The sequence below is a fragment of the Nannobrachium achirus genome (assembly GCF_963921795.1).
Source record: "Nannobrachium achirus genome assembly, chromosome: 15".
NCBI classification, from domain to species: Eukaryota; Metazoa; Chordata; class Actinopteri; order Myctophiformes; family Myctophidae; genus Nannobrachium; species Nannobrachium achirus.
The window spans coordinates 25,626,124-25,651,360 of record NC_137822.1 but is presented as its reverse complement, the minus strand read 5'-3'; the positions used below and the strand labels follow the sequence as shown (position 1 = coordinate 25,651,360).

The 25,237-nt window shown below is 41.9% G+C and overlaps 1 protein-coding gene across 1 annotated transcript in view; it reads left to right on the top strand.

Annotated features, from left to right (window-relative positions):
• Positions 1-24,581, top strand: part of atp2a2b (ATPase sarcoplasmic/endoplasmic reticulum Ca2+ transporting 2b) — a 37,893-nt gene extending 13,312 nt beyond the window's left edge. Inside the window, exons 8-23 of the mRNA XM_080742417.1 lie at positions 496-651; positions 752-893; positions 1,355-1,521; positions 7,036-7,124; positions 9,572-9,674; positions 10,207-10,338; positions 11,339-11,458; positions 12,589-12,807; positions 13,698-13,821; positions 13,969-14,180; positions 16,016-16,236; positions 17,652-17,854; positions 20,059-20,144; positions 20,606-20,739; positions 22,944-23,061; positions 23,465-24,581. Coding sequence (XP_080598543.1) covers positions 496-651; positions 752-893; positions 1,355-1,521; positions 7,036-7,124; positions 9,572-9,674; positions 10,207-10,338; positions 11,339-11,458; positions 12,589-12,807; positions 13,698-13,821; positions 13,969-14,180; positions 16,016-16,236; positions 17,652-17,854; positions 20,059-20,144; positions 20,606-20,739; positions 22,944-23,061; positions 23,465-23,740 — 2,502 coding nt within the window. The 3' untranslated portion in view covers positions 23,741-24,581. The remainder of the gene's footprint in view (positions 1-495; positions 652-751; positions 894-1,354; positions 1,522-7,035; positions 7,125-9,571; positions 9,675-10,206; positions 10,339-11,338; positions 11,459-12,588; positions 12,808-13,697; positions 13,822-13,968; positions 14,181-16,015; positions 16,237-17,651; positions 17,855-20,058; positions 20,145-20,605; positions 20,740-22,943; positions 23,062-23,464) is intronic.
• The last annotated feature ends 656 nt before the right edge of the window (positions 24,582-25,237 follow it).

Genomic DNA, 25,237 nt, shown 5'->3' with positions numbered 1-25,237 from the left:
GTTCCCACGGTCATGAAATTCCTGGAAATATTTTGAAATTAGAAAAATATTTTTTCCAGTACTGTAAAGGTTTTGGAATTCATCAAGGGTCCTGGAAGAAAAACCTATGCGTTGTCTTTTGTTATTGATTTTGTTAATACCTCTGAAATGACAAATTAAACATGGGCCAAATTGTCAAATATTAGAGGCAGAAATTGTGAAAATAGCCGATCTACATGCTGCGAGGCGTTGTGAGCATGTAGATCTGCTATTTTCTCAATAGAACCGTGTTATACAAGATTCCTCAACTAAAAATTCCTCCCCAGTTAAAATATGATTATTTTTGAGGGCACCACTGGCATACACTACCGGTCTTTAGGCATTGTGTATAGGAGTAAACGACTTGTTATTGAGCGGAATTATTGTTATAATATAGTCTTGGAAATTGGGTTAAATATTCTGGAAAAGTTTTGAAAATTAATTGGTAAAAATGTGTGGGAACCCTGCATTCCACAGGGCACCAACATCGCAGCAGGCAGAGCTGTAGGTGTTGTGATGGCCACAGGGGTCAACACAGAGATTGGAAAGATCCGTGATGAGATGGCAGCCACAGAACAGGAGCGCACGCCCCTGCAGCAAAAACTGGATGAGTTTGGAGAGCAGCTTTCTAAGGTTTATTTTTTTTATATTTGTTACTGACATGCTATATGAATTAAATCTGCCCTCTGGTATGGACAACATTTGATCCTAACATGCTGCAATCTACTTAAAGGTTATTTCACTGATCTGCATTGCTGTGTGGATCATAAACATTGGCCATTTCAACGATCCTGTCCATGGTGGCTCCTGGATACGTGGAGCTGTCTACTACTTCAAGATCGCTGTGGCTTTGGCAGTGGCTGCCATCCCGGAGGGTAAGCTGGAGAGCCAACCAGATATGTCACTCTTAAACAAACTTCCAAATACTAATATGTTATTAGTAGTACCATATTAACTATGGAAAAGAGATCAAACTTACATGATCAATATAATTCATAAGCAAAATGTTAAAACACAAGCAACTTTCTTAACCCTAGTAATGTAGAAAATGAGATACAACTTATATTGTGGCATTCATTGTTATTTTTTGTCTCTGCCAGGCCACAGGCATTTTATTTTGTTTTATATGTAAGTTCAAAATAAAGATTATCAAAGGAGAAGGGAGCTAGAAACAGTCCATTGTGTTCTCTCATACAGTAATACAGCCCCAACACTTAATGCCAAGACAGCTTCACGGTTGCATGTGTGAGGCTTGTCACTGCCCCTCTCTGCATCTCCCTCTGTATCTATAATTGGGTCCCTCTTTATCTTTAATGTCCATGTTTCCATTCTCCAGGTCTGCCTGCTGTCATCACCACCTGCCTTGCTTTGGGAACACGCCGCATGGCCAAGAAGCATGCCATCGTCCGCAGCTTGCCCTCTGTGGAGACTTTGGGCTGCACCTCTGTCATCTGCTCTGACAAGACCGGCACGCTGACCACCAATCAAATGTCTGTCTGCAGGGTAAGAGAGAGGAATGGATCATGACAGGGGGGTGTTGGAAAGAAAGCTTAGCCATGTGCACTTCTGAGAAAGGTATTGGTAGGGGAGATCTGGATGGTGAAAGGGAGGGATATATTGACCATATTCACCCAGTGGCCAGCCATTTTCCTATTGAATCATATATACACACAAAACATGTGCATTTAATATTAAAAGCACAATGGCTGCCATTTCAATGTGAGTAAGGAGATCTTCAGCCATACCTTGACCATCTAGTCAGGCAGGATCAACACACTTTCCCAGACAGATTATACTGTATATTGTATGTAACTGAATGAGTGGGTTTTACTTCTGCCAAAGAGAGAAAGCTCCGAGTGATGTTGATAATTGTATTTAATGTTAAATCCAGTTTTCAGTTTCTGTGATGTTGCCTCCATAATGTGTTTGGGTATAGCTCGCTCAAACAGCCAGCTATGAGCACTCCCTTAAAAAATACAAATATCATGCTGAACACGGTGGTGGTGATCATTAGACTGTAACTGGTCATAAATACAGGTACATCATTCTACACCAGTGGTTTTCAAACTTCTTTTACCCAAGGGTCAAGTCAAAATCCCATTGCACACCTGGGTGCCCTGGTGGCTCACCAGGTATGCACCGAGTGCATACCATTGAGGCTCAGTCCTTGCGCAGCTGACCCAGGTTGGAATCCAAACCTTTTGCTGTATGTCCTTCCTCATCTCTCTCCTAGTTTTTTAACTGTAGCACGTTTGCACATTCTACCAGATTGAGAGGATGATCATCAGTATACAGTAGCCAGATTAGCCACTGAGAGTGCTGCTCTTGTGCTGCAATTTTGTGTGTTGACTAATATGTATATTTTTTATATACTTTGTCATCCACGTTCCCCTTGTATCAGTCTGCAGTAGTCAGTATATCTGCTCAAAAATAGCAGATATACAAGCTTGCGAGCTTGTAGATCTGCTATTTTTGAAAATGTGTGCAAATCTTTGAATATATGTATTTTCAAAGCGAACGTTTGTAACTCAAATTTTGCTTCTGGGTGGTCCCTCCCTGGAACTAGATATTTTGAAATGGGGGTCCGTGGCCAAATAAATATCGTTTTGGGGGTCCTTCACATGAAAAATTATGAGAACCACTGACATAGTAGTCTCTCGAGAACAGACTAACTGAGCTCCAGTGAAGTGAAAAGGACCTTTTCTTTGACGATGGCTGGCCAGATTGCTGACGTAGAAACATAGGTTTTTTCCAAAAATGATTCAAAAGACACTTATAGATAGAATCGGGTCAAAATTCAAATTTTCACGATTAAAAGAAAAATAGCAGATCTACAAGCTTGCAGCGCGGCACTCGGTGCCGCGCGGTGAGCTTGTATATCTGCTATTTTTGAGCGGTGGTCACACCGTCTCCTATACGTGGCCGTGTGTGTATGCGTCCGGCCGTCCGGCCGTGTATGTAGCCTCAAGCCTGCAGTACCTTTTCTGACCACACATGTTAAGGGAGGGGCGCTGTTGTTCTCACTCACACACACACACACACACACACACACACACACACACAGGGGAGAAGGGTGGGTCAGCATGTGTGGTCAAGTATTATTATCCTACTAATAAAGGAGCAAACTCACACTCTAACGCTCTAACTCACGCTCTAACGCTCACGCTTATCTACGTTTATCTATTCACTCGCTTCAGCAACTGATCCCAAAGTTCACATGGTATTGGCCATTAGCATTATACCAACACTGACGGAGCCCGAATTTCATTTCTCCCAAATTAAAGCAGTTTAAATTAGCGTTTTCTTAACCACTTCTGTTGAACTCTGCTGTCTGTTGCCAGGGTTACGGTCCGTTCCTCCAGGCCATGGGATCTGTAGCCCCACACACACACCCCTTTCTCTCACAGTTAGGAATGTTTCTCTCTCTCTCTCTCTCTCTCTCTCTCTCTCTCTCTCTCTCTCTCTCTCTCACACACACTTTCACCGGGTGCGTTTGACATATTTTGGAGCACATATCTTCGAACGGGTAAGGTCTAGTTATTATTAACAAACTGAATGTTTTAGGGTCAAATAAATTAGAGTGTGTGAAGAAACTACAGCATTGTAAAGCACACTAACCCCGCTGCACCCACCCAGTAGTGCTGTTGCACAGCCTCCACGACCACCGCTCAGTTCACACGGGTGTGATTTTTTTATATTTAAAGCATAAGATATTGCGTCATATTGTGTTCAGGCCTAAATGGGTTAAAGCAGCACAGTTGAGTAACAGACCGTGAGTTGGACATTTCTTTCTCTTATTTTTCTCCTTCTGTGGTCCATTTTACATAATTTGCTAGTTAGGTGCCTCCAAACCACAGAGGACTAACACCTGATGGTGTTTATATCTTATCTTTCGTTATTATTCCCCCTTGGGAGACCTTGCTCACATAATGCAAGCTCTGGTGTATTCAGTGAAATGGAAACCAATAATTGTTGGAAAATGTAAGCTTGTGTCATCCGCTTCAACCATTTGCTTTGATCTGTCTGGAGCATTGCTTTGATCCTTCTGCAGTATCTGTGCCTTCCCTCCGAATACGGTAGCGCTAAAGTTGGTTATTCTCAGTAGCGGACCTTTTTTTGGTCTTGAATGGACCGTTCGCAACTCCGCTGTCTCCGCCTAGACCTCCGACTAGTATCATAGCCGCCTCTAATGGGCCCATTCACTTCATGTAAATACTGCAGATTTTAGCTTCGAAATCTCTTCCAATCCGTCAAAAAGGCCTGGATGTAAAATATTGATTGATTGATTGAAGAATTTATTAGAAGTTTGCAATAGAAAAAAGTACAGTTTCATGACAGTACAAATCACTGGTACAAGGTCAACTAAAAGGAGATCCTAGAAAGCCAAGGCGTATTTCCACTGGAACCACACTTTAAGTATCTCATATAACATTGAAAGACAGACGGATAGAACATAGTACTTTATCTAGGATAATATCAGTTCCAAAAGCATAACATCAAATACAAAGGCAGAAAAAAAGAAAAAGGGGGGGGGGGGGGGGGGGGCATGGGGGCTTAGTCTATTTACAAGTCACGGGTAGCAGCTGTCTGAAGGTGACTTTTCATACCAATTTTGAAGGAGGCTAGGGATTTGCTCTCCTTTAGGGCTTGTGGAAGGGCGTTCCACATGTTGATGGTGTAGCAGGAGAACGAGTTAGAGCCTTGTTTAGTGTTAAATCTACGTTGATGATGATTGGTGGAGCTGCCTCTGGTGTTGTGATCGTGAACATCCTTGACCTTTAAGAAGTAGTTTGTCAGGTACATGGGAATCTTGGAGGTGTAGTGTATCTTGTACACCAGGCCCATTGCAAGATGCTGTACTACTTTGAGCCACCCCACGCTTTCATGGTGATGATCGGTAAGGTGGGTCTGAGGAGGGAGACCAAGCACAACCCTAATTAGTTTGTTTTGGGCTGTTTGGAGCTTTAACTTTAAGGCAGCTGGGGCGTTGCGATACCAGACAAGGACTCCGTAATCAATGAGGGGCATAATAAGAGCACCTCCTAGTGTCTTTCGGGATTTAATATTGATCAGCGGGGCAACCCTTTGCAAGAAGCGAATTCGTTGGTTGACTTTATTGATTACCTTGGTGGTCATTTTTTCACTGGATAGGTTAGCCTCCAGGATGCAACCCAGGTAGCAGATGTGGTTAATATGTACACCTTTAAACGTAAAAAAAAAATACAGCAGAGGAATATATAAGGACGCAACAGAGGAATAAGGAAATCGCCCTGGCTGCTGAACCTACAGAGAGCCGTTTACACTGACTCAAACCGATTTAAATATGAATAGACTGTATTGGCTAAAACGCCAATGACCCATGACTACAAACACCTTATTTGTTATGTTAAATAGCAACTGATTAAGGTATGTCTGTCTGGGAATGAACAGGGGTAGCCTACAACGTAGCCTAGCTATTGAAAAATAGCAGATATACAAGCTCACAGCGCGGCACCGAGTGCCACGCTGCAAGCTTGTAGATCTGCTGTTTTTGAAATCCCCCATATGAAGAACATTCATGTCATTCATGTACAAGGAGTGAATCCTTGTACCCAGGGCCCAGAATTTGGTGCGACGACACCCTTGGCTGTCATGGTCAGACTATGCAGCTAAACTTACCATTTCACGCCAGAGATATCAAATGTTATAGATTCATAAGCAATCGGCATGATAAGAAACATGTAGCCTACAATTGAAGCAGTTTATTCTGTTTGGTTGTTTGTGTAATGGAGAGTATAGCCTCTAAACGAATCAGTGTAAACGGCTCTCTGTAGGTCCAGCAGTCACTGACTGCCTGGTGACGAGTTATAAGGCCTTCCAAAGTGCCAGAGACGAGTTTGACGACTTAATTGCTTTATATAATTTAACTAAAAAGAATTAAAAAAAAAGATCGCCAATCCGCGGCCCACTAGTGCCCAGTTTGTTATACTTTCGGTTTAGGCCGGGAGGAAACCGATTCTCCATTCACTCCAACATATGGTAGTGTTGTCAATGTTATGCGATAATGCAATAACGCAATGTTCATTTATCACAATTATTGTATTTTCTATCATGCATTAACGCATGAGTTTGTTCAGGACTTGGCTCCAAGTCTGTGAGCATGCTGAAACTTGTGGATTTGTTAGCCTGGGGGTGTGGGATACTAATAATTATTTCTTTATATATTAAAGCTCTAAATATGCACATTGTTTTAGTGAATAAAATGTTATTTTGTCCAATTTGTATGGTGGGGTATGTTACTACAATAACTTCTACAATTGTCTCCCTGCTCTTCTATCGAGACGTTTAGATCCTGTGTCTTGGTTGGATTCAACTTTTGACACAATCTTGTGTCTGGTTTGACATTTCTCCACAGAGCAGGCGAGCAAGTTGGTTCTATTAGCTCGGTGGTAAAAAATGTCAGTACTGACGTAGGAGACCCAGGTTCAAATCTGGGGTAGAACAGGACATTTATAATAGTGCAGCTTGAAAACAACAACTAGACTGTTTCTCAAATTGTTTCTTTATTATAGTAAACCACAACACATAGACTGTTTCTGAAAGTGCCATATTGATAACTTCCTTGGTCAACAACGGTGTATGTATTGTACACATGAATACAATCACCTTAGTGTTTTTATTAATATATTTTTTTCAATTAACTTGCATTGTAGAATGAATACGAACACAAAGATTATATAGTATAGCTTAAAGATGAACTTGCCATGCTCACATTTTACTGTTGAAGTGCTACTCTGCTAGTGGTGTGCTGCCACCTGCTGGATGCAGTGTGCAACAGTTTGTCAATGCTTTCAAGTTAGCAGTTAAATCACAGTATAAATGAAACTTGAAACACAGTACCCAGAAGCCCGGTAACTTTGTATTTGCTTAATGCCTTACATGTACGAAACATGTTCACCTGATGTTAGCATTTTTAGGCAATATGCTACATCTAACCGTGTGTGTTTGTGTGTGTGTGTGTGTGTGTGTCTGTCTTAGATGTTCATAATTGACCAGGTTACCGGTGACGGCTGTTCCCTGAAAGAATTCACCATAACTGGCTCCACATATGCTCCTGATGGAGAAGTGTGAGTATATCAGCATCTCTCTCATCGGTTGCATGTCGGTTCTCCTCTCTGATCTTGGTGTCCTGTCTGTCTACAATTGTCTTACTAAATTACACATTCTAGAGTTTTGTTTTTTCTCCTTCTGAAGGACAATCTTTTGACAAAATTCACATTTCTGATGAGGTAGTCAACATTTCTAAAAATGCTGTGTGCCTTCATGTTCCCGAAGTGATACCTGTCCATCCTGTCAAACAGTATCTGTTATTCTATTCTGTAACTTCAACCTGCATACTAATGTGAACATGTCTGAGAAAGAAGTATATTTGCCATAAAATGATCCGCAATTGAGCAGATATTTTGACATGTCGCAGATGCAGTGTATGTTATTCCCAAACCGAAACCACATAAACATGCCCCTATCGCTGAGACTGCCAAGGACGGAGCACTTGTTTTGGTTTAGAACAGATGATGACCTATTAACACTTGGGATGCCATTACTTTTGTAAATATTTGAATACAGAGTGCCGCCATTCACTGCGCTTCATTTTGAAGAGCCCCGGAAGCCACGATCGTGTCCATGTTGTGGAAATTCACTAAATCCGGAAGTAGACTGAGGTGTTTACTTTCACACGGAAATTACGTGTTTTTTTACCTGGTCACCAGGTAACACATCCCTGGATGTGATAACGGGGCTGTGGCGTCGCACAGCGGTAATTGCTATCATCTATCTATAAATGCGACAAATCTCTGTCTGTTTGTTTGTTTGTAATCCACGTATCTCGAGAACCGTTCATCCCACCGGCTTCAGATTCGGCACGCACGTTCCCCGCCGCCGCGCGGAGTGCAGTGCAGGGCCTCGACCCGACCCGACTCGCGGTTTTCCGAAACCGGCGCAAAACGTTCGGAATCTCCTTATGCGGAGCTGATTGTTGACATCAGGCTGTTCCGGAGGAAATCGGCGCAAGCGCTGACTCATTGTGACATCACTTCATAAAAGGCTGTGACATCACGTACGCCACATGAGTCAACAAAAAATCTCTGTGAATGTGTATGTATGTATGTGAATCTCGAGAACCATGTGAATCTCGAGAACCGTTCTTCCCACCGGCACACGCTTTCTCCAGATATAGGCATAAAATGAATCCCCGAATGCGGAGCTGATGTCTGACATCAGAGTTTTCCGCAACCGGTACTGTGTGTGCAGTGCAGGGCCTCGACCCGACCCGACTCGCGGTTTTCCGAAACCGGCGCAAAACGTTCGGAATCTCCTTATGCGGAGCTGATTGTTGACATCAGGCTGTTCCGGAGGAAATCGGCGCAAGCGCTGACTCATTGTGACATCACTTCATAAAAGGCTGTGACATCACGTACGCCACATGAGTCAACAAAAAATCTCTGTGAATGTGTATGTATGTATGTGAATCTCGAGAACCATGTGAATCTCGAGAACCGTTCTTCCCACCGGCACACGCTTTCTCCAGATATAGGCATAAAATGAATCCCCGAATGCGGAGCTGATGTCTGACATCAGAGTTTTCCGCAACCGGTACTGTGTGTGCAGAGATCTCCATATATGGGCATAAGGGGACAAAGGCAAACAGATGGTCAAAACGGGTCCTATGACAACAGGTATATTGGGGTTTGCATTAAAGGGTGGGGACAAAGGCTAACAGATGGTCAAAACGGGTCCTATGACAACAGGTATATTGGGGTTTGCATTAAAGGATGGGGCATGGGGTCCGCTCCAAAAAAGAAAATAAAAGAGACAAAAACAAACATAAGACAAGCGACAAAGCGTGGGACTGGGAGGATGACTTGAATGATGCAGATTTAAGCAGGCTGTGTATTCTGCTTAAAGAAGAAACAAACAAAAAGCGACAGATCTCATATATGGGCATAAAATGGACGCAGATAAACAGATATCTCCATATACGGGCATAAAGGGACACAGACGGACAGATACAGAGATCTCCATATATGGGCATAAAATGGACACAAATAGACAGATATCTCCATATATGGGCATATGGGCATAAAATGGACCCAGAACTATATCTGCAGTGATCTCCATATATGGACATAAAATGGACGCCGACAGACAGACAGATACAGATATCTCCATATATGGGCATAAATGGACACAGGCAAACAGATGGTCAAAACGGGTTCTATGACAACAGGTATAATGGGGTTTGCATTAAAGGGCGGGGGATTCATTCCCTATTTACATCGTTCCCGAGTTGGCCAGGTCGCCGGGCGGCCCAGCTTCTAGTGTATTAAATGCAACTAAAGACGGCGCAGGCCGTGTCTGCCTGTGATTTTTAAAAAGCAATGCATTTGTTTTACAATCTTGCTCTAGCGTTAGTGAAGCAAAATGAGTGCAAATGGTGCATTTATATACAAATCTATTCTATGACTATTGGCTCACTCGTCTCTCAAAATCTGCACGTGTGTTTGTTTTTGTCTAGGTTCCATGAAGGTAAACCAGTGAAGTGTTCCCAGTATGATGCCTTAGTGGAGCTGGCCTCTATCTGTGCTCTCTGTAATGACTCTTCACTGGACTACAATGAGGTCGGTGGACTACCATTATTTCATCGAAGGCACTTGACTTGCTGGGTTGTTTCGCCTTGATGGTGCTAGAGATGGGACGATATGAAAATGTCCTATCACGATTATTGTGACAAAAGAAATCGCGATTTACGATATTATCACCATAATCAGAATCCATTATCCTGGGGCCGAACTTTTGCCAAAAATGTGCAGATCTACAAGTTATGTGAGCTTGATGGCAAAGACATTTGATAGAGTGAAAAAGACTGTATCAAGTACGTATATTATAAGTACCTTTTACCAATTCTAAGTGGTACCAGATATGCAGATCGGCAAATAAAAGGTGAATTTATCCTAGTGCATGACGGAGGACGATATCACGATAAATTAAATCTCTGCGATACGATTATCGTGAGTGTTTTTTATCACGGTAAACGATAATATGGCGTATCGTCCCATCCCTAGTTGGTGCTCTGCAGCAGGTTCTAATGTTGAATGATATCCTCATCCATCCCTCCGCCCCCTCTCATATTATTTCTCCTGTGACTTCTAGACCAAAGGTGTGTATGAGAAGGTTGGCGAGGCCACAGAGACGGCTCTCACCTGTCTGGTGGAGAAGATGAACGTCTTCGACACGGATGTTAAGGACCTGTCCCGGATAGAGAGGGCCAATGCCTGTAACTCCGTAAGTCACCAGTTTAACTCATATAGTGCCAATCCCGAGAAGACTCGTAAAAAGTACTCGAGTACCCGGAGTGCCAATCCTGAGTATACTCGTGAAAAGTAATATATTACTGTAACGGCGGTTACATTACCGAGTACAATGGCGGCAGGTCCGGAGCCGAAATCCGTCGCTGATTTCTCATCATCACGGCTCCACGAGCACAAAATAGTCATCCCATAACATTGAGGTGGACGGGGGATCTCATCTTTAATGTCCATTATCTCGAAACTACACTTTAGAAGCGAAGATGGAGGCAGATGCTCGCTTATGTTACACATGTATAAAAGCTCCGGTCCGCCATTACACAACTCCACGTGGACAAGGATCGGTTCAGGCGCAGGACGCGATGACGTCAGACCGGAAGTGTTTATGCTGTGGACTTCTGGCCTTCAAAATAAGATAACGGGAGTGATGCCAGCCTGAAGGTGGCATCGTGGACTTTATAATCCGTTAATTTCAGGGGCACTAAATGAGTTAAGATGAGATAATGAGACTTCAGACTAGAGCTGTCACAATTATTACATGAACGTCTAATCGCAATTATTTGACATAATGGCGATTATCTTTCATAATCGTCATAATCATTTCCATGTTGAAAACTTTTCATATAAGTCAAAAATAGTGGAAATAGCAGATCTACAAGCTCACAACCGTTGTGAGCTTGTACATCGGCTATTTCCACTATCAATGTTCTTTGATATTCACTTGTCAAACAAACTCAAATATGTCAGTAATTTCTTTGTATATTTAGGTCATGTGTCATATCTACCATGTGCAAGCCTAAAAGCCAAACAGAAATGTAATTGTCAACGACACAAAAACACAATTAAATCGTTAATCGCAATTATTTGAGTGACAATTAATCGTCATGTAAAATGTCATGATGGTGACAGCCCTACTTCAGACCGACTTCTATATTGTACTTATCTTGTGTGTTTTCCTTTTATACATGTGATTCTAGGTAATTAAGCAGCTGATGAAAAAGGAGTTAACCTTGGAATTTTCCAGAGACAGGAAGTCCATGTCTGTGTACTGTACACCAAACAAGGCCCGCTCCTCCGTCGGCAAGATGTTTGTCAAGGTAAAGTACAGACCACTGTATCCATTTTGACAGAAATCCTAAAAATGCAAAAAGGTTTACTACTTGCTATATAATCTGGGAAACCCACAGAATAGTACTATTTTCGGGTGGAGGTTGGACTAGAAGTATATATATATATATTTCTTTATTAGCTAGGGCCTAATAATTATTGCTATTTTGCATGGCACAGTGTTGTCAATTAAATCTGTATTTCAGACCCAAGGGTAATCACAGTAAAAACACAATATAATAAAAATAAAAAGTAAACCGAAAGGGAAATGCATGAAAAAGACATCCACCGTGTTCAGTTTTGAAGATACAAACGGGTGTGCCAGTGGTTCCACAGACAAGAGGAGACAGAACTATGGTTAGTTATGACAGCAATGATGTCATTTACTGACTCAGATTCCCAAACACATAAATCTATACATATGATTGCGTTGCACAGCAGAGCAGGTCGGCAACCCAAGCTTTTTTCGGTTGTATGAAAATGATTTCCCCCTGAATTCCTTGTATCATGATGCAACTAGCAGGGTTCCCACGGTCATGAAATTCCTGGAAATATTTTGAAATTAGAAAAATATTTTTCCAGTACTGGAAAAGTTTTGGAATTGATCAAGGGTCCTGGAAGGTCCTGGAAAAAATAGCTATGCATTGTCTTTGGTTATTGATTTTGTTAATACCTCTGAAATGACAAATTAAACATTGGTCAAATTGTCAAATATTAGAGGCAGAAATTGTGAAAATAGCCGATCTACATGCTCACAACGCCTCGCAATGCCTTCACAATAGAAACGTGCCGGGTCCCCAGTTAAAATATGATTATTTCGGGGGTCACAGCCTGAAAAGGTTGAGAACCACTGGCATACACTACCTGTCTTTGGGCATTGTGCATAGGAGTAAGCGACTTGTTATTGAGCTGAATTATTGTTATATAGTCCTAGAAATTGGGTTAAATATTCTGGAAAAGTTTTGGAAAAGTTTTGGAAATTAATTGGTAAAAATGTGTGGGAACCCTGAACTAGTCATAAAGGCCATGGCCATTTCTGCCTGACTAGATGTTCCATCAAAATATAATCCCATCAGCCCTGCTATTCCTATGTCTGATTGTTCTGCTTGCTTCCTTATAGGGCGCCCCAGAGGGAGTGATTGACAGGTGCACTCACATCCGTGTAGGTGGGAACAGGGTGCCACTGACCCCTGGCATTAAGGAGAAGGTGATGTCAGTGATCAGGGAGTATGGGACAGGAAGGGACACCCTGCGCTGCCTGGCTCTGGCTACACGGGACAACCCCATGAGCAAAGAGGAACTGGTGCTGGAGGACTCGACCAAATTCATTGAATATGAGGTAACAACAAGACACAAGAGTGACATTTCAGCTGTTTGGCATGCTTCGGTTTTAGGGCCATATTAAATATTTGGGGGGAATTTAGTTTTCACCAAAAACGATGGCTGTTTGAGCTGAAATACATCACTTCTACTCTGTGAGGAAAATAAAATAGCGATTTTTCCAGTGCATATACTGCTGGCCTTGTTGATGGGATTTTGAAACTTCAAAAATGATAGAATATTTTATGTGGAAAATCTATTATATTCCCATTCAAATTAGTGGTAGACCAGTGGAGAATCAGTGGTGAAACTCCTCACTGTTAAGTGAAAATTAGCAGACTGGAGGCATCACGTTATCAGACGTGACGCGTGCTCACCTACACGCTCCTTAAGACCAACCCCTGGTGGTCGGGACCGACAAGGAGAGACTACAGTACAAGGGGACGTGAGAATTGACAGAACGACTAAATTAAAGATTTTTTGGGGGGGGGCTTTTATGCCTTTTATTTGATAGTACAGTAGACTGACAGGAAATGGGGGGAGAGATGGGGAGTGACATGCGGCAAAGGTCTTCCGGATCGGGAATCTAACCGGATCGGGAATCTAACCGGCGATGCCGACAGGTAGCCATGCCTATGTGGCAATGCCTAAGTGGTATGCGCCCGGACCAGTAGGCCAGCGGCGCCCCAGAACGACTAAATTGGAAGAGAAAAAAAGATTTATCCAGCAAAAAATATAGGAACACTCTGACACAGCCAGAGGAGAACCTGTGCGTGGAGGTCGCAGGCTTTGTACTACTTTGTAATCGTTGGGATATATTGAGGTGAAATATCACTGTTTGTACTGCTAGGAAATACAGTGAGAAATGTCAATGATTTCATTTGTTTCACTTTCCTTTTTATGTCCCAGACCGATCTGACGTTTGTTGGCTGTGTGGGCATGCTGGATCCTCCCAGGGCCGAAGTGGCAGCCTCTATCAAACTGTGTCGCCTGGCAGGCATTAGAGTGATCATGATCACTGGAGACAACAAAGGTAGGAACAAACTTATAACTTATAAAGAACATTATATTGCACATCATTATATTGATGTAGGCAAACAAAAAATAAATTGTAGAGTGAACTAATGAGTCAGAGGAAAGTATGTTATACTGATCAATCTAGCTTCCCTCTGAACCTCAGGTACAGCCGTGGCAATATGCAGACGAATTGGCATCTTTGGCGAGAATGACGACGTCTCGAGCATGGCCTTCACTGGCCGCGAGTTTGATGACCTGTCGCCTGCTGCACAAAGAGAAGCGGTGGTTAAAGCCCGCTGCTTTGCCCGTGTTGAGCCCTCTCATAAATCGAAGATTGTGGAGATCCTACAGTCCTTTGATGAGATTACTGCAATGGTAAGGAAAAGATTGTGGAGATCCTACAGTCCTTTGATGAGATTACTGCAATGGTAAGGAAAAGTCACTGTTGATTTTTTTGTAATATTGTGTTCATTTTAGAACAATGGAAATAAATGTAGTTATTCAACCTGTGACTGAGACTGAATCCCCCAGCAGGAGAACGTTAGCCTCGCAACAGCCAGACTCTCCCAGGGGAGAGTCTGGGAGTCCTCCATAGACAACGCTTTACAATGATGTAGTTACTCTTTTTGACTGACAGGTCCAGTCCGTAGTCATCAGCGCATCAAAACATCGTCGGCAGAACAGCAAATACGTCTTTTCCAGACAGAAATTCCAAAACTGTTGTTCATTTTTTAGTTATGAGATGCCGTTGATTTCAGATAAAAGTTCGCTTAACTCATTGCATGCCAGGCCCGATAGTCCCGAGATTATTTCAATGTCTTTCCCTGCCAGGCCCGATAGTCCCGAGAATTTCGCGTTTTTGAAAAAATGTCATGTTTAACCCCCATAGCAACCCCATCTTTCAAACATGGCAGCCATCTTTGTTTACATTTTAGGAAAACATAATGGCTGCTATCTCATGAATGCCTGAACGGATTTCCATTCAGATTTTTTTGTTTGAAAGCTGTGAGCAATCTGCACACACTATCTAGGCATGGACATGACATTATCAGTGCACTATGAATTACATGGAAGTCTATCGAGACAGAGGCATGTGAGAGTACGAAGGTATACACAAATGGCGGGGAATGTGTTAATACAGCTTTTATTTGCGATTTGTAAACTCGCGTCGGGTATGGGGGCCGCCATGTTTGTTTTCAAAATGTTAGAGCTGTAGCAGCCGCTCGACCAATCAGGAGCGGTGTGAGGCGGGTCGCTCCAAATGCAGCTATTTTATTGGAAATTGAGAACCTAAGTTCTCATAAAGAGACTCGATGGGAGGGACACCAGACCGAGAAAGGAAGCACATTGGTGATGACGTAGCTCAGGATGGCTGTGCGAGGCTAGGAGGACGTAGCACCTCCATCCTACTCCTGCCTTTAAACATTCCTCGCTGACAGGCGCCAGCCCGTACAAAGTATATGCAGTAACAAAGAGCACCTTGCACCCTGCCCCGACTTCCGTCCCCTGACCTGAACGGGGCCAATTGTGTTCGTAGAGACACTTGGCCAAGCCGGATTAACCGCATGGTTTAGAACCCCTAGACCAGTGGTTCTCAAACCTTTTCATGTCAAGGACCCCCAAATTGACACTTGATTGCCCACGGATCCCCATTTGAAAGGATATGCCAGGGACACCCAGAAGAGATTTTTTTTTTACGGCTATAGCAGTTATTCTCAGCCATTTTAATTTCAATGACCCCCAGTTTGACATGCATTAGGCAACGGAATCCCATTTAATTATATTTCTATCTCTTGAGACCCTAATTTATATTGTAAAATTAATGTTCATTTCTTGTTCAAAACGGGTCCATTTGGTTCCATTTGTACACTCCATTTGGTTCCATTTTTACACTCCATTTGGACGCTCTGGAACTCCCTCAAGGACCCCTGGGGGTCCCCGGACCCCACTCAACGTGGTGGGTTGGTACTTCACCCCTGTGCCACTTGAGCACCCAAACGTGGTGCTCATTAACAATATAAATACTCATTTATTGATGATTATTATTATTAATTTATTACATTCTTTTTTAACCTTAAAGTCAAAATGCCTATTGACTACTATGTTCCTGTGTCTCCCCTAATTTTTGTGTCCTCGATAACATCCCTGGGAGGTCTTTCTGAAAAAACTTAGCGCTAATTCACTTAATCGCCATTTTCTGTTCTTCTCAGACTGGGGACGGAGTAAACGATGCTCCTGCCTTAAAGAAAGCGGAGATAGGCATCGCCATGGGTTCAGGCACTGCTGTCGCCAAGACTGCCTCTGAAATGGTGCTGGCAGATGATAATTTCTCCACCATCGTAGCTGCTGTGGAAGAAGGGCGAGCCATCTACAACAACATGAAACAGTTCATCCGATATCTCATCTCCTCAAATGTTGGAGAGGTTGTCTGGTAAGCAAGAAGGGCTTGTAAAAAAAAAAAGGCCCATTCCCGTCTTGCATGTAAAGCCAGTAATCAACTGTTAAAACCCATTTAGGCCTACAATTGTTGAATGCTTTAACCAGTGAAAAATAGCAGATATACAAGCTCACAGCGCGGCACCGAGTGCCGCGCTGCGAGCTTGTAGATCTGCTATTTTTGAGAAAAAAAAATTGAAAATGTGTGCAAATCTTTGAAATATATGTATTTTCAAAGCGAACGTTTGTAACTAAAATTTTGCTTCTGGGTGGTCCCTGGAACTAAATATGTTGAATGGGGGTCCGTGGCCAAATACATATCATTTTGGGGGTCCTTCACATAAAAAAGTTTGAGAACCACTGACATAGTAGTGTCTCAAGAACAGACTAACTGAGCTCCAGTTAAGTGAAAAGGACCTTTTCTTTGACGATGGCTGGCCAGATTGCCATCATAGAAACATAGGTTTTTCAAAAAACCTTACAAGAATTCAAAAGACACTTATAGAATCGGGTCAAAATGCTAATTTTCACGATTTTTCAAAAATAGCAGATCTACAAGCTCGCAGCGCGGCACTCGGTGCCGCGCTGTGAGCTTGTATATCTGCAATTTTTTTTATATTTAAAGCATAAAATATTGCGTCATATTGTGTTCAGGCCTAAATGGGTTGATTTTCCATTTCGTCATCCTGTGGGAATAGGCGCTTGTGTCGAATGCCAGTTCATCATGCACTATGTACCTAGTCAACTCCCTCCCTACCTTGATTGATTTCCAGATTCATTCTTTATTTAAAATGTATAAACTACTGTTAAGGTCAATTCAGAATCCCGGGTCTTAATGTTATTATTTAATAATTAGTTTCTCTTTGTCTAGGGCTTTTGACACATGTTCATGCTACTACAACATGCTGCTACAACATGCATCTGATAAAGCTAACTTATCCAAACATCTATTTTGTTACTCTTCTGGCAGTTGAAAATAAACTCTCTACGGCACATCTGTTGGGATTTTTTTTTATTTGAATAAATAATCCTGTAACTTTAATATTGTAGGAACAGACTGTGGCTGTCAATTATCCATGATTAAAAAACACATAGGTTTGAGACTATCAAATTTAAAATGAATTTTAAAATGAATACCCTCCCTGCTACTTAATCATAGTGCGTCGCACAAAAGTAGTGAAAATAGCAGATCTAATCCTAACGCATTGTGAGCTTGCAGATCTTCTATTTTCACTTATTTAAAAATATTTGTTATTAATTCAACAAGGAACGGTTTCGGACACAAGGTTTCCAATATTCTATGCCGTGAAGCGTAAACATAAAATGTCAAACCGTACAACAGCAGACGTTTTCTTTTTCCCTGCTATACTATATAGCTTCATCCCACCTAATTATACTTGTACTTTGTAGTATCTTCCTGACTGCAGCGCTGGGTTTCCCTGAGGCCTTGATCCCTGTTCAGCTGCTGTGGGTCAACCTGGTGACTGATGGTCTACCTGCCACCGCCCTGGGCTTCAACCCCCCAGATCTGGACATCATGAACAAGTCACCACGCAACGCCCGTGAGCCTCTCATCTCTGGATGGCTCTTTTTCAGATATCTGGCTATCGGATGTAAGTGGAATGATTCTGACAAAGTGGAACTAGGGGTGGGCGATATGGTGATAATTATCATTGAGACGATACAATGTCTCCACGATATGCCTTTTCAGAGGTATCGTATATATCGTGATACAATTGAGGGAGCCTTGTAAAATATCCTGTTTAATCGTTAATACAGAGATTCATTGCAGAATTCAATTTAAACCTGCATTTTGATCTAAATCAGTAGTTCTCAAACTTTAAAAATGCCAAGGTCTCCACTTAACTCTGACAGTATACAAATGAAACCAAATGGACCCATAAGGGTCCATTTGGTTTCATTTGTATACTGTCAGAGTTACATACTTGTAAAGTTCAATTTAGAGTCTAGACCTCGCAAAAGGAACCCAGAGAGTCTAGTTTTTGTCAAGTAACTTGAAAAATAACTATAAAAACCAACGTGAAAAAGAATCGTGATAAAATCGTATATCGTGATACAGCTTGGGAAAATATCGTGATATTGTATTTTTCCATATCACCCACCCCTAAGTGGAACCAAAGATCACGTTCTTTTTTTGTGTGTGTATCTGTGATATTTGTTCACACTGCAATACATTGCACTGCTTACTTAGTCATTATGAATGACAGGACATGACTAATCTGAGTCCCCAGAAGTTATTTCTTTCGCCACTAGGGGGAGGGGGGCAGACAAATATACAAAGACATTTGCAAAAAAAAAGCATTGTATATTTACAGTAAACGGGTCAGGGGGGACGGGTAGACGTTGTCTTTTTTACCAGTTTTGAGTGGTCAAATCACTTTGACAGGTACATGGATGTGGTGTAGTGCATCTTGTACACCAGGCCCATAGCGAGATGCTGTACTCTGTCAACTACACTGAGCAGAACCCTTTCAAAATGATAAGGGTCAACATGAGTCTGTGATGGAAGATTAAGCAATAGCCTAAGATGTTTGGAGCCTTGTTTTTAAAGCTTTGTGGCACTATGACTTCAAGTTTATGACATTTATAAACACCATGAATGCCTAAACCCACAAAATCGATACCATAAGATATTTTATTTTGCCTGTGAAATAAATACTTGACAAGAGGACGCTATACAAGTATACATGCTTGGCCATGTATTGGCTGTCAGCTCTTAACCACTTAAACTCTAGAGATACTTCGATGACAGGGATTCCACAAAGTCTGTACTTGGTCTCTTCCTTTTTTTCCCCCCCCCAAATACCTAACCCCCTAACCAGGCAGACTATCTCTGACCAGACGGGGATCATAGAAACAACTAGTCTACAGACAGACGAGAGTCTTAAGAGTGCACATATCTTGGATGTAATGACAATCCATAATTTGTGTGGTTGCTATAGGCCAGGGGTTTTCAAAGTGGGTGACGGGGCACCCTGGGGTGCCGTGATGCCAGTCCAGGGGTGCTGCAAGATAATTTGATAATATTTGGAATTCATCAATATCACTACATCAATATCACTTCACTATGACCTGATTTGCACTGTACTTGATGACGACAACTCTCTTCACCTAAAATAGCAGATCTACAAGCTCACACCGCATCACGTTGTGAGTGACGCGTTGTGAGCTTGTAGATCGGCTATTTTTGGTGAAACTTCCCTCCAGAATAGGCATGCTGGGGTTCAAGTGGTTAAACGTCAAGTATAACGTTATTTTCAGTCAGTTTTGATGGACACAGATATTTCTCCAGGATGTAAGATTCTAAATATTAACAGTGTAATTCAGGGGTGCCGTGGATGAAAAGGTTATTTACAGGGGTGCTCTGAGTCAAAAAGGATTGAAAACCCCTGCTATAGGCATCCTTATTGTATTCGGTCAAAAAATGTGAACCTGTGTTTTGTAAACTTTCTGAGTGATGTTATCTTGGTTGAAAGGCTGAAATGCACAGACTTTGTAATGTCCAATTAGACACGATTGGTCACGCTTCGCTTGATATCACAATATATCATTCGTACAGGAGTGACGTCACTATATATGTAATAGAAATACAATAGTTGTAAGTCTGGATATCTTGAACAATAAAATGGTCATGCTTCACTTTAAATCACAATATCTAATATACTGTAAATGGTAAGACGGAATTCATTTCCCAGCAGATTCCTCGTGACTTGCGTCACTGCATCCGCACTTGTAATTTCCCATAATTGCATCTGTCTAGTTATTTCATGTCTTCATTTGTGTTCTGTTTGTTTAGGCTATGTGGGTGCTGCTACTGTTGGTGCTGCTTCCTGGTGGTTTGTTGCCGCTGAAGATGGTCCCAGAATCACCTTTTACCAACTGGTAATTATCCATGTTGTCCACCAAACCAGTCCAGTTATGACTGGGACATCCAAACGAGACACAGACAGAGATTCGATGGATGGATGGATGAAATGATAGATAATATGATTAAAAATAGTCTTTGAGTTCAGGGCAGGTATGTCGTAAAGAAGTAGATATGAAATGAAATGATTAGTCCAGCAGATTAGTGTCCTTCTTTACAGTAGGCCAGCGTTAATAAGCACTATGTTAGTGTCTTTCAACCTTAGTCACATGTCCTGATGATGGCTGGTCAAATGACCAGAATTTAGGAAGTTGACCACAAGTGAAAGTGGCTGTTTATGACTCCTCATTCGATATAGATAGGAGACATGAACATACACACATACAGTACATACATACATTACATACATACATACATACAGTATATGACCACAATCACTTAAAATCACTTCTGGTTTGTTTTGTCCTTCATTCCACAGAGCCACTTTCTGCAGTGTGGCCCAGGAAATCCAGACTTTGAGGGTCTGAACTGTGCTGTGTTTGAGTCTCCCTATCCAATGACCATGGCCCTGTCCGTGCTGGTCACCATTGAGATGTGCAATGCCCTCAACAGGTAAAGCATCTTAACAAGACCTGCCCAGAGGCGGTCTAGGAGCAACTTAGGCTTCATTAATACTTTATTGCATGATCCTTTCGATAAGTGTTGTCTACAACAATTATTCTGTACTTTTGTCCTGCAAAAGGGTTGTGCAATTAACTGTATTGCTGCCGTTGACAGTCCTCACCGTCATTGAAAGGGTTAAAACCATGGTGCCGTTGACGGTGAGGACTGTGAATCTTACTGTATATACAGTAAAGGTATAATTACTTACAGTACGTCGATCCCGTCGCGCCCGCATCGGTAATGTCCGCGATTTGTTTTCAACGCACGGCGGGCGTGCACGCGAAGTGAACGTCCTCCATAGTAAATCCATTGAGAGGCCCATAAAGAGACTTCATTTACTCCAAAAGAGACATTTTGAGCCATTTTGAGCCAGGTCTAATGTAAACAATACACACGGCTGGGCGCAGCCATGTTTCTCTTCTTGGCTCACACTGTCATGTGACTAGATGACGTAGTCGTTGCCATCAAGTGATAATCCAAAAAAACAAAAACAACCCCCTTCCGGCCCTTCAAAATAATAGCGGCGGCCGACGGAGGAAACGGCGCGGCACCAAGGCACCAAGCAACCTTCAGATTAAAAGGCAGTAATAGTGTTAAGTATATATTGATCTTAAGAGTTGTGGGGGATTTTTCTTTTTTCTGAGATCACTAGGGGTGCAACGGTTTAAAACCGAACCGTACGGTACGCCCTGCACGGCTCAATGCGCCTTTATGGACCGCAATCTTTTCGGTCTTAAATAAATAAATGACTTGCGGAGTTGCCCGTGATCCGTGAGTGAATCCGGCTGATGTTAGCCCCAAAAACAGCAGATCCACAAGCATGATGACACATGGGAGCCTGTAGATCGTCTATATTCGGCAGGAGACACCATCTCATTAATAAATTGGCAGATTGATTTGGCTTTAGCCTCTACCTAACGGTGACTGTAGATAACAGCTCTTCTTGCAATCATTATAAGCATAGCATCCTTAAATCCTTATGCAGAGATTAAATGTCTAATGGCTTTAAACTAAACCCTAGAGATTGCCAAGTTCACATAAATTGCTCTGCTTCGGAAACTTTTCAGATTTCCCATGGCTGAGAGAGCCAGAGTCACATATCCTACCATCCACTAGATGGTGGTATACTGTCACATAAAAATGTTATCCTACTTCATGTGACAGGCACTCTTTGTTCACTCAGCCTCATTAAAAAGTAAAAGTAGTCCATGGAAGCAGTTAGGGACAACATTAGTAAATGTAAGCATGACATTTTAAATGCATTCAGAGAGATTAAACCTAGCACCAAACAGTGCTGCTAGCAGCAGCCATATTGGGACTCTTCCTTTACAGGTCTTACCAATTATACAAATTAAGTCTCTGTTCCATTTAGTGTAGCACAGTGGTTCTCAAACATTTTAATTTCAAGGATCCCCATAACTCATACAAATGGAACCAAATGGACGCATAAGGGTCCTTTGCCCCATTCACTCCATCACCACATAGGAAGACGGGTCCCAAGCGCAGTACTGTGCGGTTTCACTTTTGAGAAACAGAAATGTATTTATATTGGGATTGGGATAGCAGAGGCGCTTGTCAGTTATTTCTTGCCTTGAATATACCGAAAGGCAGAGAGAGAGTAACCTAAGATTCATTTCCCCCCAAAATGATTCAGATAAAATCTTTTGTTTTTCATTTGTAGTTTTTCAGATACCTTATCAACATGAATACAACCATAATTATATGCATATAATATTACTATAATTATAGCCATAATATTATATAACGCTGCAATATCTAAAAAATGACTCATTTTATTGGGACTCATTCAAATGACCACCAGGAAGTAAGTAAGTAACAACATTGATAACCCAACAACATCACTGTTGTTCTCAATGGCTAATTCATTCTCTGTCACATTTATATACAGTATATTCAGGATATTGTTTATGACTTTCAGGGCCAAATCAGTCAACTACACTGGATCTCATGGATGAAACGTTAGCTCTCACTCTCAACAACCCAGCTAAGCGTCGCAAAGGGTTCATAGCATTAAATAATAACCAGGAATCACAGTTGTGACATGATATTAATGATGTCGCTCTAGTAACAAAACTATCTCAGAGAGTTACCAAATACAAATGTGCAAATTTCCCTTCCTGTTGTTCTTAAAGTGTGTCAGAGAACCAGTCGTTGCTGCGCATGCCTCCCTGGGAGAACGTGTGGCTGCTGGGAGCCATCTGCCTCTCGATGTCCCTCCACTTCCTCATCCTCTATGTGGAGCCTCTGCCTGTGAGAATTAATTTATTGTTATTACGTTTACTGGCAAGTAGAATAAGCCAATTACAGGTATTGTGCAATTGAATCAATAATTGTTTTTGAAGAGTTTTGAGGAATTAGGAAATGACTGCTAAGCACCAGTAAGACTCTACACTAGATTATTTCTGTTAGAAATATGAGATGCAGCAGTTGTAATTAGGTTTGCAACACACATACGTACAATTGCTTAATGTTTAGGTCCTGTTTAGGTCCTGCACTTTTATGATAACAATGACAAATCTTTTACATTTTCGTGAACTTGTAAGTAGCACATACCGTACACTTCTGTATGATACATTACTTAAGGTTGTTTTTTATTTATAATGTATAAATCAGTTCAATCATAATCATTAGTCATTTGTTTGCTGCTTCCAAGATCATCTTCCAGATCACACCTCTGAACCTGACCCAGTGGCTGGTGGTGATGAAGATCTCGCTGCCTGTAATTCTTCTGGATGAGATGCTGAAGTTTGCTGCCAGGAACTACATGGAGCCTGGTAATGAGCTGGTGTCGTCTGCCAGCAACAAAGGCTGCTCCTTGTCTGCATGCATGGAGGGAATCTCCTGGCCCTTTGTGGCCATTTCCCTCCCCTTGGTGCTCTGGATCTATAGCACTGACACTAACATGGCCGACATGTTCTGGTCCTCCTGACTGACTTGAGCACATCCTTTTGACTTTGGCACCCCCTCCCCACCCCGCCCCCCTTTCGCCACTCCCCACTTCCCACTCGCCTCCCCTTTTCTACCCTGGTCACCTTCCTGTGTGTGCATAGCTAGTGTGTGTGTGTGTGCGCGCGCGCGTGTGTGTGTTTTGGTGTGGAGTTAGAGCGTGTGCTTGTGTGTGCCTGCCAAGTGTGCACGAGAAGGACCAAGTTTAACACATGTAACAAAACAATTAATATAAAATTGTAACATTTAAAAGTCATTTATTTGGAGAGGGTGAGGCTTTAAATCCAAGTACTAGAAGATCATCACTCCTGTAGCTGCGGACAGTTTTTTGCTGGTTTGAACGAAAAACATACCGTGTCAGGCTTTTTTGTTTTGTTGTTGTTGATATTGCCTTTTTAAATTTGTATTTTTTTTAATGATATTGGATAATAATTATTTGTCTCATTTCACTACAATACAAACAGCATGTCTTAGGTTTTGTTGAGATCCCCTTTTCATATGAACAAACGTTTTGGTGTTTAAAAGCATTCCATTGACCTGTACAGAGACTTACAACACTATTTTATGATTTTCTTTTGTTACTCAGTAAATTGTTTGACCAGAGTGGCTTACACCGAGGATGCCATGATTTATCTTCTGTTGTTTACCATCAGGGACGTGCTGGGCCCCTGATTCGGCCTGGGAAAATGAATAGGAGAGGCCCTCATTGCGTGCTATAGAGAGAGATATAGTAGCTGCTGCTACTCAAAGATTTGCCATTTCAGATCATGACAAGTGACAAGCCAGTGGGCCAATTACATTAGTTATATTTCGTCGTTGTCGGGTGGAAATCTTGTATGTCCAAAACCATTTGTTTTGTATTAATCATTTAAAAAATGATTTAAACTAGTGAAAACAGCCGATCTACAAGCACACTGCGAGGCGTTGTGTGCTTGTAGATCGGCTGTTTTCACTACTTTTGTGCAAACAGTTTAATTTTTAATTTTGTGCAAACAGTTAAATGTTTTTCCTAATGGCCGGCCTGGACCGGCCGGGAATGAACCGGCCGTTCGGGAGTTGTCCCGCTTTTCCCAATGGCCAGCACGTCCCTGTTTACCATTGTGTCTTCAGTGTAAATGTAGAAACTCTTTCAGAGCCCAGTGGAGGAGCACCGTGTGACAGAGGAGCATGGTAAAGGTTTGGGGGTGAATGTCCGAATCCACCACTTGAGAAAATAATTTATACGAAAAATCATTCTAAAAATGGAAGCTGCATGTTCTGTGAACAAGCATGAACTTTTTGTGGTTTCTCATTATAATTTAATTGTGTATGCCCCCCTCCCCACCCCCATATTCATGCATTTTTTTTATTACATTTTTGAAAATGCCATTTTTTTTCTGCACTAGGCAGAGCACAGCTACCTCAATATATTCAAATATTTGCTCATGTCCAGATGCTTCTTTCTTAGTGGCTTTCCATAGTCAACATTCTGCAGTTTATT